Here is a 22164-nt window from a genome sequence, read left to right as displayed (position 1 = left end):
ATGGGTTCCGCTGGTGTACAGCAATCTTTAAGTCATACCACAGATTCTCAATTGGATTGACCTCTGGGCTTTGACTAGGCCATTCCAAGACGTTTACATTTTTCCCTTAAACCACTCGAGTGTTGCTTTAGCAGTATGCTTAGGGTCATTGTCCTGATGGAAGGTGAATCTCCGTCCCAGTCTCAAACCTCTGGAAGACTGAAACAGGTTTCCTCAAGAATTTCCCTGTATTTAGCGCCATCCATCATTCCTTCAATTCTGACCAGTTTCCCAGTCCCTGCTGATGGTGTTCTTGGGGTGATGAGAGGTGTTGGGTTTGCGCCAGACATAGCGTTTTCTTTGATGGCCAAAAAGCTCAATTTTAGTCTCATCTGACCAGAGTCCCTTCTTCCATATGTTTGGGGAGTCTCCCAAATGCCTTTTGGCAAACACCAAACCTGTTTGCTTATTTTTTTCTTCAAGCAATTGCTTTTTTCTGGCCACTCTTCCGTAAAGCCCAGCTCTGTGGAGTGTACGGCTAAAACTGGTCCTACAGACAGATACTCCAATCTCCGCTGTGGAGCTTTGCAGCTCCTTCAGGGTTATCTTTGGTCTCTTTGTTGCCTCTCTGATTAATGCCCTGCTTGCCTGGTCCGTGAGTTTTGGTGGGCGGCCCTCTTTTGGCAGGTTTTTTTATAATGGATATAATGGTGCTCCGTGGGATGTTCAAAGTGTCAGATTTTTTTTTATAACCCAACCCTGATCTGTACTTCTCCACAACTTTGTCCCTGACCTGTTTGGAGAGCTCCTTGGTCTTCATGGTTCCGCTTGCTTGGTGGTGCCCCTTGCTTAGTGGTGTTGCAGACTCTGGGGCCTTTCAGAACAGGTGTATATATACACTGAGATCATGTGACAGATCATGTGACACATAGATTGCACACAGGTGGACTTTACTTAACTAATTATGTGACTTCTGAAGGTAATTGGTTGCACCAGATCTTATTTAGGGACTTCATAGCAAAGGGCACATATGCACGCACCACTTTTCAGCTATTTATTTTTTAGAATTTTTTGAAAGAAGTGATTTTTTTCATTTCACTTCACCAATATGTATTTCCATTACATGAAATCCAAATAAAAATCCATTTAAATTACAGGTTGTAATGCAAATAAAATAGGAAAAACGCCAAGAGGGATGAATACTTTTGCAAGGCACTGTATACCCATTGATTCTTGAAGAATATAACTTAGAAATGCCTCATGAGCATAGTTCAAAATGTCATACCCCATCAGAAACCAAAATATAAGCTTATTTTACTCCAATGTTTGAAAACAATGTAAATGTAAACAAACATGGATAAAACTATAATTTCGATATCATGGATGGTCAGTCCTTGCATCCACAGCTCTATTTATGAATTCTGAGATTTTTTACATTTCTCCAGGCCCATCCCTCAGCTTTTTACCAAAACAGAGACGAGGATAGCTTTGTTATTGTTTCAACTGCGGATTCTAGCTTTAACGTGAGTTGTTACACTGTGCATTGAGCCCCTCTAGCAAAAAAAAATAAGAATGAGATTTTGTAATGGCTGGTACCTGATGGGGATGTTAGAATGTTGGAATATTTGGAACGAGACCTAATCGTGGTTTCACAGGGGACCCTGAGGACGCCCCTGGTGTTGGTGTGTGTGTGTAATCATCTTTGTAATTACGGCAAGCGTGAACACGTGCTCATCATGAATAATGCAGCCCAGAGCTCCAGGGCCGATCTGCACACGCACACACACACACGCACACACACACACTGAGGTGGCTCCAGGGCCGTTCTACATGTTTCATGTTCTCTCGGCAGCGAGCAATCGGTGCGAACGAGCGAGCCAATCTGTCACAGGGAAACGGGGATGCCAGAGAGACGTCTGAGCCAATTTGGATTAAAGCCTCCGTAGTCGAGTGCGGAAGGGAGTAAGTGGGCTGTTCTGTAGCACAAGGGCTGATCCCAAATGGCCCAAAGGTCAAAAGGTAGTTTGAACATCCTCTAACACATTCCAATGCTTGCTTTTAAGTAAAATAATTGGATTATTGCATCCTGCGATCTCCCTAATTATAATGGAACCAGGCTTACAATTCTCCAATCATTACTCTATATTTAGTTCCCCTCTAATAAGTGGAATTCATTAAACACTACTGCCTCTATTACACATGGGTACCTGTGTGTGTGTGTGTGTGTGTGTGTGTGTGTGTGTGTGTGTGTGTGTGTGTGTGTGTTATGTGTATATGTGTGTGTGTGTACAACAGTTGGAGGGCAAACAGAGCTCTCTTTCCGTGACCTATTTTCCAAAAAGCTACTGCACCTTCTGAAACAAAAACGGATACACATTTTTTTCTAGTTCACGGCTCTACAGTTCTTCTATGAACAACAACGCTTTCTCAGAGGTCTGGCATCAAGCAGGCCTGGGTGACAGTCTGTCTCTGCTCTCTTGCCAGGTCCTTATGAAGGAGCACAAACTGTTCTAGAACCAGGTTGGGTCCAAGTAGTTAAAGGGACATTTCAAAATGTTTAAATTTCATATTCATAATCTCCAGCACCACCCCAACAACACCAATGAAAATGGCGCGTTTCTAGTCCGATGACATCATCCGGAAACCAACTATGAGAAGGAAAAGGTTACTTTACTTTACTAGACTTTGCCTGCTCACAGTTGGCTAAAATCACACGATGCACACCATGGTGAACATTTTTTGAAATGTCCCTTTTTTAGGAGGCAGTTATTGATTATAATCTGTAATAAATATCACTAGCCTATAACATACCACACAAATCAATTGACCAATTACTTGAAAGCAGTTACATAAGCTCAGGACATAGGTATAACATACCACTGTTCCAATCAAAAACTGACTGTTTTCACACACCGCTGCCCTGAGAGAATCAGGGTGTCCCCAAATGGCACCCTATTTCCTATGTAGTGCACTACCGGCTTATGGTTCCTGGTCTAAAATACTGCACTACATAGGGAATAGGGTGCCATTTGGGATGCACCCGCAGATGAAATATTCAGTGGGGCGGTTTAAGCCCTTCGCTGTTCAGGGAACCTTCTCTTGTTAACAAACTGAGAGTTAACAACATCTAACACGCTGGGTCAACCAGGATTCTGACAGCTACAGTAGCTAGAAGCTGGGTCAACCAGGATTCTGACAGCTACAGTAGCTAGAAGCTGGATCAACCAGGATTCTGACAGCTACAGTAGCTAGAAGCTGGATCAACCAGGATTCTGACAGCTACAGTAGCTATAAGCTGGGTCAACCAGGATTCTGACAGCTACAGTAGCTATAAGCTGGGTCAACCAGGATTTTGACAGCTACAGTAGCTAGAAGCTGGATCAACCAGGATTCTGACAGCTACAGTAGCTAGAAGCTGGATCAACCAGGATTCTGACAGCTACAGTAGCTATAAGCTGGGTCAACCAGGATTCTGACAGCTACAGTAGCTATAAGCTGGGTCAACCAGGATTTTGACAGCTACAGTAGCTAGAAGCTGGATCAACCAGGATTCTGACAGCTACAGTAGCTAGAAGCTGGATCAACCAGGATTCTGACAACTACAGTAGCTAGAAGCTGGGTCAACCAGGACTCTGACAACTACAGTAGCTAGAAGCTGGGTCAACCAGGATTCTGACAGCTACAGTAGCTAGAAGCTGGGTCAACCAGGATTCTGACAGCTACAGTAGCTAGAAGCTGGGTCAACCAGGATTCTGACAACTACAGTAGCTTGCTTCTGATGCCTCTATGTTCTCTCTATGTTCTCTATAGCTGCGTCTCAAATGGCACCCTTTTCCCTACATAGTGCACTACTTTTGACCAGGACCCATCGGGGAATAGGTTACCATTTGGAACACAGACTATATGTTTTATCAGATCATATGTAAGCCATCCCCCATAGCCAACAGGCAGAAGCAGACTGGCCATAGGGCAGTTCGGGCAAATGCCAGATGGGCTGGTCCAATTTTTAGTTTTTAGACAGAATGATCGTTATTTGGCTAATAATGTGGGCCTCAAGAAAAAAAGAAATGCCCGGGCCGATTTGTGGTCCCAGTCTGTCCCTGACGACAGGCCAACCCTTAATGACTGACTGATATATTATTTATCTGTTATTGCAGCGGGCATCAATTATGCATCAGGAATCATTAACTATTCAGGGAAAGGGTCAGAGCTCTGAACAATAAAGAAGGTTTTTTAAATAGCGGCCGAAGACACAAAGACAGAGCCTGAATTGGACAGATACCTGGGAGGGTACCGCTATAATTGGGACAGATAAATATTATATTCCTTGTCCAGACAGGACCCAGTTGGTGCTGATGGTGGTCTAGTCTAGTGTCGGAGGTGTATGTGTGTGCTCAACTCTCTGCGCCTGAGGTTTCTCTGAGTGTGTGTGTGGGGGTGTATGTGTGTGTGTGTGTGTGTGTGTGTGTGTGTGTGTGTGTATGTATGTGTATGTGTATGTGTGTGTGTGTGTGTGTGTGCTCAACTGTCAGCCTGAGGTTTTGTATTACGGTTGTCTTGCCTCATCAATCAGAGGATGATGACGGGGAAGACAACATCGCTGTGCTGCTGCACGCTGGTATCAGGCTAACTTTAATTTCAAATACAAATGTAACAGAGTTAGATTCGTAACCTCACTCAGCATCTTGAAACGTCTCCACTCCTCCTATTGAGGCTAGCTTTTCTATAACGTAATTGACTAAGACGTTGTCAAGCGGACGGTTAAGTGTGTGTGTGTGAGGCAGAGGATCTCTGGTTCGAGGATCTCTGGTTCGAGGATCTCTGGCTCTAGGATCTCTGGTTCGAGGATCTCTGGCTCGAGGATCTCTGGTTCGAGGATCTCTGGCTCGAGGATCTCTGCCTCTAGGATCTCTGGCTCGAGGATCTCTGGCTCGAGGATCTCTGGTTCGAGGATCTCTGGCTCTAGGATCTCTGGTTCGAGGATCTCTGGCTCTAGGATCTCTGGTTCGAGGATCTCTGGCTCTAGGATCTCTGGTTCGAGGATCTCTGGCTCTAGGATCTCTGGTTCGAGGATCTCTGGCTCTAGGATCTCTGGTTCGAGGATCTCTGGTTCGAGGATCTCTGGTTCGAGGATCTCTGGCTCTAGGATCTCTGGTTCGAGGATCTCTGGCTCTAGGAGATTAAACGAGGTAGCACAGTGAGACCGACAGAACACAGTGAGACCGACAGAACACAGTGAGACCGACAGAACACAGTGAGACCGACAGAACACAGTGAGACCGACAGAACACAGTGAGACCGACAGAACACAGTGAGACCGACAGAACACAGTGAGACCAACAGAACACAGTGAGACCAACAGAACACAGTTAGACCATTTCTGTAAGGTGCTCCTGAAGGTAGGGAGGGACAGTTCCTCTTGCTGCTCCGTAGGCAAGTACCATGGTTTTTTTAGTGGATGCGAGCTTCGACTGGAAGCCAGTGGAGTGTGCGGAGGAGCGGGGTGACTTGGAAGGACTTGGGAAGGTTGACAACCAGGTGGGCTGCGGCGTTCTGGATAAGTTGCAGGGGTTTGATGGCCCACGCGGGGATCCCAGCCAACAGCGAGTTGCAGTAATCAAGAAGGGAGATGACAAGTCTGGATTAGGACCTGCGCCGCTTCCTGTGTGAGGTAGGGTCGTACTCTACGGATGTTGTAGAGCATGAACCTGCAGGAGCGAGTCACCGCTTTGATGTTTGCAGAGAATGGCAGGGTGTTGTCCAGGGTCACTCCAAGGTTCTTTGCATTCCGTGAGGGGGACACCATTGAGTTGTCAACCGTGATGGAGAGGTCTTGGAGCGGGCAGGCCTTCCCCTGGAGGAAGAGCAGTTCCGTCTTGTCGAGGTTGAGCTTGAGGTGATGGGCCGACATCCAAGCTGAGATGCAGTATCTGCCAGGCATGCAGAGATGTGTGTCGCCACCTGGGTGTCAGAAGGGGGGAAGGTGAAAGTAGTTGAGTGTCATCCGCATTGCAATGATAGGAGAGACCATGTGAGGACATGACAGAGCCGAGTGACTTGGTGTATAGAGAAAAGAGGAGGGGGCCTAGAACCGAGCCCTGGTGGACACCAGTGGTGAAAGTACATGGTGCAGACACAGATCCTCTACATGTCACCTGGTAGAAGCGGCCTGCAGAGCCTGAGACACCCAGCCCTGAGAGGGTGGAGAGGTGGAGCTGATGTTTTACGGTGTTGAAGGCAGCAGATAGATCTAGAAGGATGAGAACAGAGGAGAGAGTCAGCTTTGGAAGTGTGGAGAGCCTTCGTGACACAGAGGAGAGCAGTCTCGGTTGAGTGACCCGTCTTGAAGCCTGACCCGTCTTAAAGCCTGACTGGTTAGGGTCAAGAAGAACGTTCTGAGAGAGATAGAGAGAGAGTTGGTCAGAGACAGCACATTCAAGTGTTTTGGAAAGAAAAGAAAGAAGGGATACCGGTCTGTAGTTTTTGATGTCAGAGGGGCTGAGTGTGGTTTCTTGAGAAGGGGAAGTCCTCCATTTTGGAGTCAGAGCCAGTGGTCAGGGATGAGTTGATGAGGAAAGTGAGGAACTCTTTTCAAAGTGGTTGACAAAGTCGTCCGCAGAGAGGAAAGGGGGAGGGGGTGGAGGATTTAGGAGGAAGGAGCAGGTGGAAAATAGTTCTCAGGTTAGAGGCAGAAGCTTGACATTTTTTAGTGATAGAAAGTGGCTTTGGCAGCCGATACAGTGGACGAGAAGGTAGAGAGGAGGGAGTGAAAGGATGATAGGTTTTCCAGAAGTTTAGTTTTCCTTCATTTTCGCTCAGTTGCCCGCAGCCCTGTTCTGTAAGCTTGCAATGAATCACTCAGCCATTGAGCAGGAGGGGAGGGCCAAGCCTGCCGAGAGAAAAGAGGTCAGTGTGAGTTATAGGATGCAGAAAGGGAGGAGAGTAGGGTCGAGGAGGCCGAATCAGGAGACAGGAGGGAAAAACATTTAGCAGAAGGGAGAGATGATAGGATAGAAGAGGAGAGAGTAGAGGGAGAGAGAGAGCGAAGATTGCGACGGCACATACCATCTGGGTAGGGGCTGAGTGGGTAGGATTGGAGGAGAGGGAGAGAAAAGGAAACAATGTAGTGATCACAGACCTGGAGGGTGGTTGCAGTGAGATTAGTAGGTGAACAGACTCTAGTAAAGATGAGGTCAAGCGTATAGCCTGCCTTGTGAGTGACAGCAGACTGGGAAAGGGTGAGGTCAAAAGAGGCAGGGAGGGGAAAGAAAGAGGTGGAAATAAATGAATCGAAGGCAGACGTCAGGAGGTTGAAGTCGCCCAGTATGATGAGCGGTAATCCATTGTCAGGAAATGAGCTTATCAAGGTGTCAAACTCAATGAGGAACTCTCTAAAAGCACCTGGTGGGGCGATAGATGACAACAATGTTAAGCTGAAGTAGACAAGTGACAGTGACCGCATGGAATTCAAATGAGGAGATGGACAGGTGAGTGAGGGAGAAAAGAGAAAATCTCCACCGTTACGACCAGATGCTCTTGGACTATGAGAGAACACGTAGTCAGATGAAGAGAGAGCAGCTGGAGTACCAGTGTTTTCTGGGGTGATCCATGTCTCCATCTGGGCCAAAAAATCTAGGGACTGAAGGGCTGAGATGAACGCTGCGTTCTTGACCACAGATTTACATTTACATTTTACATTTTAGTCATTTAGCAGACGCTCTTATCCAGAGCGACTTACAGGAGCAATTAGGGTTAAGTGCCTTGCTCAAGGGCACATTAACGTCATTTAGCAGACGCTCTTAGCCAGAGTGACTCACAAATTGGTGCGTTCACCCTATAGCCAGTGGGATAACCACTTTACAATTTGGGGGGGTTAGAAGGAATACTTTATCCTATCCCAGGTATTCCTTAAAGAGGTGGGGTTTCAAATGTCTCCGGAAGGTGGTGAGTGACTCCGCTGTCCTGGCGTCGTGAGGGAGCTTGTTCCACCATTGGGGTGCCAGAGCAGCGAACAGTTTTGACTGGGCTGAGCGGGAGCTATGCTTCCGCAGAGGAAGGGAGCCAGCAGGCCAGAGGTGGATGAACGCAATGCCCTCGTTTGGGTGTAGGGACTGATCAGAGCCTGAAGGTACAGAGGTGCCGTTCCCCTCACTGCTCCATAGGCAAGCACCATGGTCTTGTAGCGGATGCGAGCTTCAACTGGAAGCCAGTGGAGTGTGCGGAGGAGGGGGGTGACGTGAGAGAACTTGGGAAGGTTGAACACCAGACGGGCTGCGGCATTCTGGATGAGTTGTAGGGGTTTAATGGCACAGGCAGGGAGGCCAGCCAACAGCGAGTTGCAGTAGTCCAGACGGGAGATGACAAGTGCCTGGACCAGGACCTGCGCCGCTTCCTGTGTAAGGCAGGGTCGCACTCTCCGAATGTTGTACAGATCAGCAGTTCTGACTCAGATCCAAACTCTACCGGAGACCGGGAATTCCACATGGGCAGTTTAGAACTAATTTAGAAGTGTTGCAGCCAAAGTTAACAAATTATATCTCCAACTGAGTCTCCAACTCAACCAAAAATAAAAGTTTAAGAATGGGATTAATCCAGTTGCTCAGATGGAACTATCCAAACATTAGATACCAGGGGTTGGAACCAAAATTATTTTCCAATTGTTTTGTTCTGAACAGAGCCATTATTTTTTCCGTTCCGTTCCACTGTTCCGACCAGCAAAATAAAGTTCTGAACCGGTTTGAAAAAAAAAAGGAATGGTTTATATCATTCCCTTCTGTTCCTTTTTAAACCTCTGAAATCATATATATTTTTTAACATTAAACCAATTACTGTGGATAGAGCAGCTTGCTATGGAGTGGGCAAAAGTTATAGTTGTTTACATGCATTCGACAGACAAGTATTAGGGAACGAGATGCGACTGAAATTGAGGGTGGGGAGAGAGCAAGAGAGGGAGGAGCTTGTTTTGAAGCGCTTGGCATCTTGTTGTTATGACATGCATTATCTAAATTAGGCCCAGATAATTATATCTACGGAGGACCGGTTTCTATGTCATTGAACTTTGAATGTCTGAACTTCAGAACGTTGGTTTAACATTGGACTAAAACTAGCTAGCTAACAAGCTTGTGTGTGGAGAGCAGCACCAGAAATAAAATAAAAACACGTCTTACCTTTTTGTAGATAATAAATCCACTGTGAAACGTGACAACTATGGTATCCTTAACTAGCATTGAAAAAGTTTATCCATTCTTCTCTAATTAAAAATCTCTCTAATTTCTGAATCACGCTTGTAACGTCAGTAGTAGGCTAGTAGACTTCGGAGGGGGAGGAGCAGGTAGCACACACAGTGGCAAAGATTTTCAGCTGGCAGGCAGGCAGACACTGGCATAAGAGTGAGGGCTTTGCACAGGTGCTTTGCTGCGTTTTTTATGCAACTGAAAAAAAATGTCCGGAACATAAAATAACGTTATTAACCGATTCCCATGCTTTTAAAATAACGGTTCTGTTCTGGAACAGTATAGATCACTTCTGTTCCCGGTTTTGAATCTGTTCTTCGAAATTGTTTGTTATTTTCAGTTTTTTGGTTTTGTTCCCTGAAACGGCACCAACCACTGGTAGATGCAGTGCATTCGGAAAGTGTTCAGACCCCTTCCTTTTTTCCACATTTTGTTATGTTACAGCCTTATTCTAAAATTGATTAAATAAAAAAAATGGCCTCATCAATCTACACACACAATACCCCATAATGACAAAGCGAAATCAGGTTTGTAGAAATTTTTGCAAATGTATTGAAAATTAAAAACATAAATACTTTATTTACATACTCTAAGTATTCAGATCACACACCTGTCTATATAAGGACCAACAGTTGACAGTGCATGTCAGAGCAAAAACCAAGCCATGAGGTCGAAGGAACTGTCCGTAGAGCTCCGAGACAGGATTGTGTCGAGGCACAGATCTGCGGAAGGGTAACCAAAAATTGAAGGTCCCCAAGAACACAGTGGCCTCCATCATTCTTAAATGGAAGAAGTTTGGAACCACCAAGACTCTTCCTAGTGCTGGCCAACCGGCCAAACTGAGCAATCGGGGGAGAAGGGCCTTGGTCAAGGAGGTGACCAAGAACCTGATGGTCACTCTGACAGAGCTCCAGAGTTCCTCTGTGGAGATGGGAGACTTGATACACTTGATGAAAACTACTCCAGAGCGCTCAAGACCTCAGACTGGGGGCGACGGTTCACCTTCCAACAGGACAATGACCCTAAGCACACAGCCAAGACAACGCAGGAGTGGCTTTGGGACAAGTCTCTGATTGTCCTTGAGTGGCCCAGCCAGAGCCCGGACTTGAACCCGAATCGAACATCTCTGGAGAGACCTGAAAATAGCTGTGATGCGACGCTCCCCATCCAACCTGACAGAGCTTGAGAGGATCTGCAGAGAAGAATGGGAGAAACTCCCCAAATACAGGTGTGCCAAGCTTGTAGCGTCATACCCAAGAAGACTCGAGGCTGTAATCGCTGCCAAAGGTGCTTCAACAAAGTACTGAGTAAAGGGTCTGAATACTTACAGTACCAGTCCAAAGTTTGGACACAGCTAGTCATTCAAGGGTTTTTCTTTATTTTTACTATTATCTACATTATAGAATAATAGTGAATACATCAAAACTATGAAATAACACATATGGCATCATGCAGTAACCAAAACAGTGTTAAACAAATCAAAATATAATTTCGATTTTAGATTCTTCAAAGTAGCCACCCTTTGCCTTGATGACAGCTTTGCACACTCTTGTCATTCTCTCAACCAGCTTCATGAGGAATGCTGAGCACTTGTTGGCTGCTTTTCCTTCACTCTGCAGTCCAATTCATCCCAAACCATCTCAATTGGGTTGAGGTTGGGTGATTTTGGAGGCCAGGTCATCTGATGCAGCACTCCATCACTCTCCTTCTTGGTCAAATAGCCCTTACACAGCCTGGAGGTGTGTTTTGGGTCATTGTCCTATTGAAAAACAAATGATAGTCCCACTAAGCGCAAACCAGATGGGATGGCGTATCGCTGCAAAATGCTGTGGTAGCCATGTTGGTTAAGTGTGCCTTGAATTCTAAATAAATCACTGACAGAGTCACCAGCAAAGCACCCCCACACCCTCACACCTTCTCCTCCATGCGGAGATCATCCGCTCTGCATCTCACAAAGACACGCTGGTTGGAACCAAAAATCTCAAATTTGGACTCATCAGACCAAAAGACAGATTTCCACCGGTCTAATGTCCATTGCTTGTATTTCTTGGCCCAAGCAAGTCTCTTCTTATTATTGGTGTCCTTTAGTAGTGGTTTATTTGCAGCAATTCGACCATGAAGGCCTGATTCACGCAGTCTCCACTGAACAGTTGTTGAGATGTGTCTGTTACTTGAACACTGTGAAGCATTTATTTGGGCTGCAATCTGAGGTGCAGTTAACTCTAATGAACTTATCCTCTGCAGCAGAGGTAACTCTGGGTCTTACTTTCCTGTGGCAGTCCTCATGAGAGCAAGTTTCATCATAGCGCTTGATGGTTTTTGCAACTGCACTTGAAGAAACTTGAACACTTGAAATTTTCCGGATTGACTGACCTTCATGTCTTAAAGTAATGATGGACTGTCGTTTCTCTTTGCTTATTTGGGCTGTTCTTGCCATAATATGTACTTGGTATTTTACCAAATAGGGCTATCTTCTGTATACTTGTCACAACACAACTGATTGGCTCAAATGCATTAAGAAGAAAAGAAATTCCACAAATGAACTTTTAACAAGGCACACCTGTTAATTGAAATGCATTCCAGGTGACTACCTCATGAAGCTGGTTCAGAGAATGCGAAGTGTGCAGAGCTGTCATCAAGGCGAAGGGTGGCTACTTTGAAGAATCTCAAATATAAAATATATTTTGATTTGTTTAACACTTTTTTGGTTACTTCATGATTCCATATGTGTTCTTTTATCGTTTTGATGTCTTCACTATTATTCTACAATGTAGAAAATTGTCAAAAATAAAGAAAAACCCTTGAATGAGTAGGTGTGTCCAAACTTTTGACTGGTACTGTATATGGTCATGTTATTTCTACTCCCTATATATATCCATGATATTTTCTACTCCCTGTATATAGTCATGTTATTTGTAAATATGTATTTCCATTCTTTTTTTACTTTTTTTTTTTTTTTACTTTTGGGAACATTTCTAAAAACCTGTTTTTGCTTGTCATTACGGGGTATTGCGTGTAGATTGATGAGGGATCCATTTTAGAATAAAGCTGTAACGTAACAACATGTGGAAAAAGTCAAGGGGGTCTGAATACTTTCCGAATGCACCGTATGTATTGTCTATTTTTAGTTGAACCCTAGGTTGAATTGAAACAATTTTTGTTGATCACTTTGCAGATGCTATACAGGCCTAAATAGTATCATTGATGATACATGACTTATAAAGTGTGGTCACATTTCATTTGCTCTGTTAAACCTACCGTTTGGAATGACTTCGATAGCAACAGTGAACCTATTTAGTTTTTAAGTGTAGATCTCACTATAGCACATTGGTACTAGTCAGTGACAAATATCATAGCTAAGCAGGGCTTGGTTAAAACCCTGAATGGGAGACCAATGGGTAGCTGTATATAGATCAATTCAATTATCATAGCTAAGCAGGGCTGGGCTTGGTTAAAACCCTGCATGGAAGACCAACGGGTAGCTGTAGATAGATACATTCTCCAGTAGGAGGCGCTGCTCAGCCTATTTATTTATTTATTTATTTTTATTTTGGATATAACGTTGAAGGTCTGACATATTTTACACAAGGTTTGTTTATGTTGAAAATTGGTTATAATGATGACATAATCCTGTGGTTAGAATTTCACCCTCAAAACAACAGTTGATAACTTTTTTTTTCAAATCCAATGTATTTTCCACGTAGATTCCACGTCACAATACATTGATAAATTCCGTTGAATCTACGTTGATTCAACCAGTTTGTGCCCAGTGGGGAGCAGCGTGACGTCCGTTATGTACAGTATGTGTGCTGTTGTTGTGAGTATAGTGTCTGTAGACTATGTTGTGAGTATAGTGGCTGTGTCTGTAGACTATGTTGTGAGTATAGTGGCTGTGTCTGTAGACTATGTTGTGAGTATAGTGGCTGTGTCTGTAGACTATGTTCTGAGTATAGTGGCTGTGTCTGTAGACTATGTTGTGAGTATAGTGGCTGTGTCTGTAGACTATGTTGTGAGTATAGTGGCTGTGTCTGTAGACTATGTTGTGAGTATAGTGGCTGTGTCTGTAGACTATGTTGTGAGTATAGTGGCTGTGTCTGTAGACTATGTTGTGAGTATAGTGGCTGTGTCTGTAGACTATGTTGTGAGTATAGTGGCTGTGTCTGTAGACTATGTTGTGAGTATAGTGGCTGTAGACTATGTTGTGAGTATAGTGGCTGTAGACCATGTTGTGAGTATAGTGGCTGTGTCTGTAGACTATGTTGTGAGTATAGTGGCTGTGTCTGTAGACTATGTTGTGAGTATAGTGGCTGTGTCTGTAGACAATGTTGTGAGTATAGTGGCTGTGTCTGTAGACTATGTTGTGAGTATAGTGGCTGTGTCTGTAGACAATGTTGTGAGTATAGTGGCTGTGTCTGTAGACAATGTTGTGAGTATAGTGGCTGTGTCTGTAGACAATGTTGTGAGTATAGTGGCTGTGTCTGTAGACTATGTTGTGAGTATAGTGGCTGTGTCTGTAGACAATGTTGTGAGTATAGTGGCTGTGTCTGTAGACTATGTTGTGAGTATAGTGGCTGTGTCTGTAGACTATGTTGTGAGTATAGTGGCTGTGTCTGTAGACTATGTTGTGAGTATTGTAGCCTACTCCCTCCAGTGTAAAGAGGCTGTGGACACTGTGGATCCAGACTGACAGTCAATCTTATTACCTCTCAGCAGGGTAGAACCAAGCCAGGGAGAAGAGAGGAGGGTAGAGGATAGGAGAGGAAAGGAGGAGAGGAGAGAGGAGAGGAGAGGAGAGGAGAGGAGAGGAGAGGAGGAGAGGATAGGAGAGGAAAGGAGAGGAGAGGAGAGAAGGATAGGAGAGGAATGGAGAGGAGAGGAGGAGAGGAATGGAGAGGAGAGGAGAGGAATGGAGAGGAATGGAGAGGAGAGGAGAGGAGGAGAGGAATGGAGAGGAGAGGAGAGGAGAGGAATGGAGAGGAGAGGAGAGGAATGGAGAGGAGAGGAGAGGAGAGGAGAGGAGAGGGAGAGGAGAGGAGAGGAGAGAGAGGAGAGGAGAGGAGAGGAGAGGAGAGGAGAGGAGAGGAGAGGAGAAGAGACATACTACAGGAGGTCGCCTTGGTCGGGATTAGGACTTCCTCTCTCTCTCACACACACACACACACACACACACACACACACACACTCCATCTTATCACACTGATTAATCGTCTTTAATTGACACCAAACAGTTCTGACCTCGTTTCCAGTTCAAGCACTTTACAACCCTTTAAGTATATGTGTGTGTGTGTGTGTGTGTGTGTGTGTGTGAATGATCTCTGGAGCGCTGAACAACTCCCCATGTTGCTGGTTTATTAATTGTCTTTCCCTGAGTCTTCTTAATGTGATCCTAAAATGCACCCTATTCCCTCTATGGTGCACCCTATGGGCTCTGGTCTAAAGTAGTGTACTATATAGGGAATAGGGTGCCATTCTCTGGTCTAAAGTAGTGCACTATATAGGGAATAGGGTGCCATTCTCTGGTCTAAAGTAGTGCGCTATGCAGGGCTCCCGAGTGGTGCAGCGGTCTAAGGCACTGCATCTCAGTGCTTGAGGCGTCACTACAGACCCGGGTTCGATTCCAGGCTGTATCACAACCAGCCGTGATTGGGAGTCCCGTAGGGTGGCGCACAATTGGTCCGGGTTTGACCGGTGTAGGCCGTCATTGTAAATAAGAATTTGTTCTTAACTGACTTGCCTAGTTAAAGAAAAGTAGGGAATAGGCATTTTGGGGACGCAGTCAGAGATAGGACCAGAGAAATACAGGGGCCAGACAAAGGACAATGGACTTTTAGCCAATGCTCTTAGTGACCACAAGAACATGACAGAACACTGTGATGCCATCTGACAAAGCAGGTCTTTGTGCTTTAAGGAAATCAGCAATACATACAATAGGACTGATTCGTTTGACAGCGTCTCTTCTTCAACATTGTGTCCCAAATGGCACCCTATTCCCTATATAGTAAGTAAGTAAGCCTTGGACAGTAATCCTTATAATATATAATATGCCATTTAGCAGACGCTTTTATCCAAAGCGACTTACAGTCATGCGTGCATAAATTTTTTTGTGTATGGGTGGTCCCGGGGATCGAACCCACTACCTTGGCGTTACATGTGCCGTGCTCTACCAGCTGAGCTACAGAGGACCACGCTTATCCGAGCTTATCCGAGCCAAACGCTCTAACCACAAAGAGACTGACTTGGTTTAATTTACTATATAGTGCACTATTTTTGACCACAGCTGAATGGCTTCCCATCAGAATGTAATCCTATTGAGACACAGCTGAATGGCTGCCCATCAGAATGTAATCCTATTGAGCCACAGCTGAGTGGCTTCCCATCAGAATGTAATCATATTGAGCCACAGCTGAATGGCTGCCCATCAGAATGTAATCATATTGAGCCACAGCTGAATTGCTGCCCATCAGAATGCAATCCTATTGAGCCACAGCTGAATGGCTGCCCATCAGAATGTAATCCTATTGAGCTACAGCTGAATGGCTGCCCATCAGAATGTAATCATATTGAGCCACAGCTGAATGGCTGCCCATCAGAATGTAATCATATTGAGCCACAGCTGAATGGCTGCCCATCAGAATGTGATCATATTGAGCCACAGCTGAATGGCTGCCCATCAGAATGTAATCCTATTGAGCCACAGCTGAATGGCTGCCCATCAGAATGTAATCCTATTGAGCCACAGCTGAATGGCTGCCCATCAGAATGTAATCCTATTGAGCCACAGCTGAATGGCTGCCCATCAGAATGTAATCCTATTGAGCCACAGCTGAATGGCTGCCCATCAGAATGTAATCCTATTGAGCCACAGCTGAATGGCTGCCCATCAGAATGTAATCATATTTAGCCACAGCTGAATGGCTTCCCATCAGAATGTAATCATATTGAGCCACAGCTGAATGGCTGCCCATCAGAATGTAATCCTATTGAGCCACAGCTGAATGGCTGCCCATCAGAATGTAATCCTATTGAGCCACTGCTGAATGGTTTCCCATCAGAATGTAATCCTATTGAGCCACAGCTGAATGGCTGCCCATCAGAATGTAATCCTATTGAGACACAGCTGAATGGCTGCCCATCAGAATGTAATCCTATTGAGCCACAGCTGAATGGCTGCCCATCAGAATGTAATCCTATTGAGCCACAGCTGAATGGCTGCCCATCAGAATGTAATCCTATTGAGCCACAGCTGAATGGCTGCCCATCAGAATGTAATCATATTGAGCTACAGCTGAATGGCTGCCCATCAGAATGTAATCATATTGAGCCACAGCTGAATGGCTGCCCATCAGAATGCAATCCTATTGAGCCACAGCTGAATTGCTGCCCATCAGAATGTAATCATATTGAGCCACAGCTGAATGGCTGCCCATCAGAATGTAATCATATTGAGCCACAGCTGAATTGCTGCCCATCAGAATGCAATCCTATTGAGCCACAGCTGAATGGCTGCCCATCAGAATGTAATCATATTGAGCTACAGCTGAATGGCTGCCCATCAGAATGTAATCATATTGAGCCACAGCTGAATGGCTGCCCATCAGAATGTAATCATATTGAGCCACAGCTGAATGGCTGCCCATCAGAATGCAATCCTATTGAGCCACAGCTGAATGGCTGCCCATCAGAATGTAATCATATTGAGCCACAGCTGAATGGCTGCCCATCAGAATGCAATCCTATTGAGCCACAGCTGAATGGCTGCCCATCAGAATGTAATCCTATTGAGCCACAGCTGAATGGCTGCCCATCAGAATGTAATCATATTGAGCCACAGCTGTCCTAGAGGGTGTTCTGACTGTCCTTGTGGGTGTTCTGATTGTCCTAGAGGTTGTGCTGACTATCCTAGAGGATGTTCTGACTGTCCTAGAGGGTGTTCTGACACTTCCTAGTGGGTGTAGAGTGTGTGGTGTGTGCAGCAGCTCAGCATACACATTGTTAAGCATGGTTCTGTAGAGTGTGTGTGTGGGGGTGTGTGTCAGTGTGTGGGCTGGAGATAGTTGCTATATCTGGCCCCGTCCTCCTACTCATGGTATGACACATTGGGTGCAGGGTGGTAGGCTTGGAAATAGCCACAGGGTGGTTTTTCAATACCGTCAATACCGTTGAAACTATTTCAAAATATTTTTTTATTTTTTTAATACATTTGAATATTTGTAACTCCACCCAAAAACTATCTTCTGGTATTTGTTTCATTAGTACATTGGTCCAATGTTTTGCATGTCTGCAATCAAGTTTTCAAGATACATACCTTTCAGAATACAGGAGGTATGATGCATCGCTTTGGTACATTAGAAGAAGTACATTAAATTCCAATGGAATGCTGCATTTGCCTTGCAGTGGGTTCTGTGTGGTGCATCCACTGGATTTATCCAACATATGCATCAGATTGTATGGGCAGACTTAACAGAAATAGTAGCAAAAGGTGAATGTTGAACTTTTGTTGTATCCCCCCCCCAAAAAAAAAAGTGGAATTACATATTGAAAAAAGTTTTAATGCAGAATTTATTATGCAGCATTGATGCAATGACACTGTCGGTCTGATCGAGGCGTAAGCGAGGCTTAAGGACGGTGGTACCTCCGGTGAAACTGGTGGGATTTACGTTTTATTTTTGGCTGCCGGCAACCTTGTAGTAGATAGGCTGGCAGGTCGTAATATCAGGCTACCATAGAGACTGAAGTAAAGTGAACAAAAATGCAATAATGTATTATTACACTTTATTTAATAATCTAGGTTACCCACAATCCAATTGTGGCCACACACAATCAATACCAATTGGAGCTGAAAAGTATAGGTTAGGTTTATTAAATCTAGACTACACACTATTCGTTTCCACAATCGCATTGATGAACGAAATTCATATAGCGGCCCATTTAGGACAAGCCTTGTAAATATCAGACTGAATCATGCTGTGCAGCAATATTCATCCCAGCTAGCACATAACGTTCTGAGAACCATATGTTTTCTTAGAGCTTGATGATAGTGTGGTTGTCCCATGGTTATTTTGTATACAATCTTTACCATATAGTTCTGGAAAGGGTGCAGGATACCCAGCTAGCACATAACGTTCTGAGAACCATATGTTTCTTAGGTGGGAATGTCAATACTTCAGCATAACGTTTCCTACAGGTTTCCTCAAGGTTCTATTAAAAGTAATGTTCTCAGAAAGTTCAGAGAACATTAAGAAACAACGTTCTTCTGTGGGAATTTCAGTACTTCAGCATAACGTTTTCTGCAGGTTTCCTCATGGTTCTATTTAAAGTCCTGTTCTCAGAACATTAAGAAAACTTTCCATAAAAAAACACAAGAAAACATTAGTAACGTTCAAGAATGTTATTTATAAATATATACATTCCGTTCTCAGCGGTAACAAAACTCTATCCTCTATCTTGTTAAGTGTGTTCAGGTGTGTTGGCCACGCCCACTAATTGGCCACACCTGAACTTAATGAGTGCTTGTTTCCTTTGAAATGGGGTCTGTTTGACTAGACTAAAATAAACAGCTTTCTATGAGTTAAAAAACATGGCATGCTAGCTCCATCCTGGTGATGCAGAGGACTAATTCCATGAATAGAGAACAGAAGATCATAGTAATGAAACTCACTGATGCCGTGCCACTATATATATTTTTTTGCATGATTATTGCCTAGGCCAATGAATTTCCATGCGTCCTATCTGTGCTTGGAGTTCAAAACAGGTAAACTAAGCTACCAGAGTTATTAAAAGTCTTATTGAAACATTCTGTGAAAGTTTTAAGGAAGTTATTCAAAAACCTCCAAGTAACCTTTACATTTCATTCAAAACATTCACAACATTTAGAGAATGTTCTCAGAACCTTATTTAATTACCTTCAAAACGTTGATAAAACATCCCAGGAAAGCTTTCAGAGAACCATAGTAAAACATTCTTACAACCTCCCTGCAACCTAAAAATTATTGTTCCCAGAAAATGCAAAATGTTCACTTCAATTCTCAGAACGTTTAAAAAACGTTTTACCGGTCAGGAAATGTATGATTTCGTTCCCAGAACCAATGGGAAACCAAAAACATACATTCCCACAACTTTCAAGGAACCAAATGTGGTAGCTGGAATGTAAGCTCACAGGATCAGGCTGCTTTGCCAGGCTAGTTTAGGACTATAATTGGTGAGTTAAATGCGCTTTATGACATTAGAAAAACAGAAAGGTATAACTGTTACCATTTGGCAAACACGTGACCTTGTGCAGATTCCACAGAGCTCCCAGAGCCCTGACTTCATGTGTCCCTTGCTTGCCTTCCTCTAAACACTGGTATCCCACTGACCTTAATGAGTACCTGTTTCCTTTGAAATGGGGAATAGACTCAAATGAACAGCTTTGTATGAGTTTTTTTTTAAACATGGCATGCTAGCTCCATCCTGGTGGCACAGAGGACTAATTCCATGGAAAAGAACAGAAGATCATAGGTTTGAATCTTACTGACGCCGTGCCACAATAAAAAAAGAAATGTGTTTACATGATTAATGACTAAGCCAATTGATTTTCATGTGTCCTATCTGTGCTTGGAGTTCAAAACAGTTAAACTAAGCTAGCGTTGTAATTAAAAGTCATATTGAAACATTCAGTGGAAGTTTTAAGGAAGTTATTCAAAAACATCCAAATAACCTTTAAAGCTGCAATATGTAACTTTTTGGGGGACTGACCAAATTCACATAGAAATGTGAGTTATAGATCTTTCATTCTCATTGAAAGCAAGCTATAAAGCGGTATATATGTTCTATGTGCACTATTTCTATGCTTCCCGTTCTTAAGTTTAGTTTGAGTTTTTTACTTTCTGTTTTGTACACCAGCTTCAAACAGCTAGAAATACCATAGTGGTCCTCTGTAGCTCAGCTGGTAGAGCACGGCGCTTGTAACGCCAAGGTAGTGGGTTCGATCCCCGGGACCACCCATACACAAAAATGTATGCACGCATGACTGTAAGTCGCTTTGGATAAAAGCGTCTGCTAAATGGCATATTATTATATTATTATTATATTTTTGGTTATGAAAAATATTTTTCACAGTGCTTAAGATGGTACAATTGAGTCTCTGCACAATGACTGCTTGTTTTGTCATAAACTGAAATTAGGCAAACTATTAGAATTTTTGCAACCAAAAAATGGTGGCGTAATTTATGCATATTGCATCTTTACATTTAATTGAAAACATTCACAACATTTAGAGAATGTTCTCAGAACCTTATTTAATTACCTTCAAATAACCTAGCATTTCCGTTCTCAGAACGTTAATAAAACATCCCAGGTAAACTTTCAGGGAACCATAGTAAAATGTTCTATGAACCTCCCTGCAACCTAAACATGAATGTTCCCAGAACAGGTAAAAATGTTACTTCAGTTTTCAGAAAGTTTTAAAAACGTTCTACATTTTAATAGATGGTCTTATCCAGAACGACTTACAGTAGTGAGTGCTTACTTGTCCCTCGTGGGATTCAAACCCTTGACCCTTGCATTGCAAGCGCCATGCTCTAGCGGCTGAGACACACAGGACCGGTCAGGAATCATATGGCTTCCTTCCCAGAACCATTGGAAAACCAAAAACTTGCATTCCCACAACTTCCAAGGAATCAAATGTGCTAGCTGGTATATAAGCTCGTGGGATCAGGCGGCTTTGCGTGGCTAATTTAGGACTATACTTGGTGAGTTAAATGCGCCTTATGACCATTGGAAAAAACGGAGTTATAACCATTTGACAAAAGCACGTTACCTTGTGCAGTTTCCACATTGCTCCCAGAGCCTTGACTTCATGTGTCCCGTGCTTGCCTTCCTCTAAACACTGGTAACACACCGGCATCTTGCACTGAACACAGTACATGCTCAGGTTCTCCAGTTCGTGCTCCGTACAGGTGGAGATCTTCCGGGGACTTGTCCGACGGCTTATCCGGCCGTGCGCCGGGGGCACAAGGCGATGCTTGGCTAGCGGACCTCGGGGAGGGTGGCACCTCACGCGACAAGGGTCGCAGTAGAACACGTCGCATTGCTCGCACATCACCGTGGCCTCTTTGGGACTCTTCTCGCAGAGCTGACACTTGAGGGCGGCCGCTTTGCTCTGCTGGTAGCGGTCCACAACCCCTTCCAGCACCCGGTTCTTGGCAAACCCGCGGAGCCCCCTTTCGTCCAGGATGAGGCTGCGATGGCACTGCGGGCAGGTGATGCAGGAGTTTCGGGGGATAGGGGGTAGGGAGCCGGGGTGTCCTAGCAAGTGGTGTTGGGCAGGAGGTTGGGGGACGACAGGGGGGAAAACGCGCACACCGTTTGGAGATTTCTGGCAAGGGGTGATCGGGGCACTTATGAATCCACCATAGGAGCCATACCCACTGTCCGCCTCGCTGTACAAACTTATCTTATCCAGGTCCAGATAGTCGTAATCAGATACCCCCGAGCCAGACGCGCGGCTACTCTGCGGAGATTCAGCGTCCGGCGTCTGCACTAGGATATTCCGAGCGCAAGCCAGGCAAATGTTGTGGGAGCACGGTAGAATGATCGGCTCCCGGAAAAAAGATCCGCAGACAGGGCATTTTAATTCTTCTTCCATTTCATCCATTTTAAATTCTCTTCGTAGAGAAATAGTATCTCCCAATTCCACGGAAGTTGCTATATTTGTTCAATCAAAATGCTATTGCACACTACCAGCGGTCGTCTCTTTCAGCATCCACCACAGCAAATGCAACCTTGGAAGGAGGCAGGCAAATATATCATGCAAACTATCCGAGACAACGCACTTTCTAGCCAATACACAAACGGTATTGCAAACATCGGCTAATCCAGAGCAGCTATTGGACAAGGCAGCCGTCAGTCTAATGGTTCTAGACCAGTCAGTTGTACGCAATGACCACATCATTTCCATATGATGATGACAGCG

At 44.4% G+C, this 22164-nt stretch overlaps 1 protein-coding gene across 1 annotated transcript in view; it reads right to left on the bottom strand.

Moving 5' to 3' along the window:
* LOC121544577 (E3 ubiquitin-protein ligase TRIM9-like) overlaps window positions 1-21945 on the bottom strand; it is a gene marked incomplete at its 3' end in the record, with an annotated part of 81863 nt that extends 59918 nt beyond the window's left edge. Inside the window, exon 1 of the mRNA XM_045212616.1 lies at window positions 21010-21945. Within this exon, the coding sequence (XP_045068551.1) occupies window positions 21010-21846 (837 nt within the window). The remainder of the gene's footprint in view (window positions 1-21009) is intronic.
* Window positions 21946-22164: the final 219 nt, after the last annotated feature.

The sequence above is a fragment of the Coregonus clupeaformis genome, unplaced genomic scaffold (assembly GCF_020615455.1).
Source record: "Coregonus clupeaformis isolate EN_2021a unplaced genomic scaffold, ASM2061545v1 scaf0032, whole genome shotgun sequence".
Classification (NCBI taxonomy): Eukaryota; Metazoa; Chordata; class Actinopteri; order Salmoniformes; family Salmonidae; genus Coregonus; species Coregonus clupeaformis.
The sequence above is the reverse complement of the archived record's forward strand: the minus strand, read 5'-3'. Positions and strand labels throughout refer to the sequence as shown.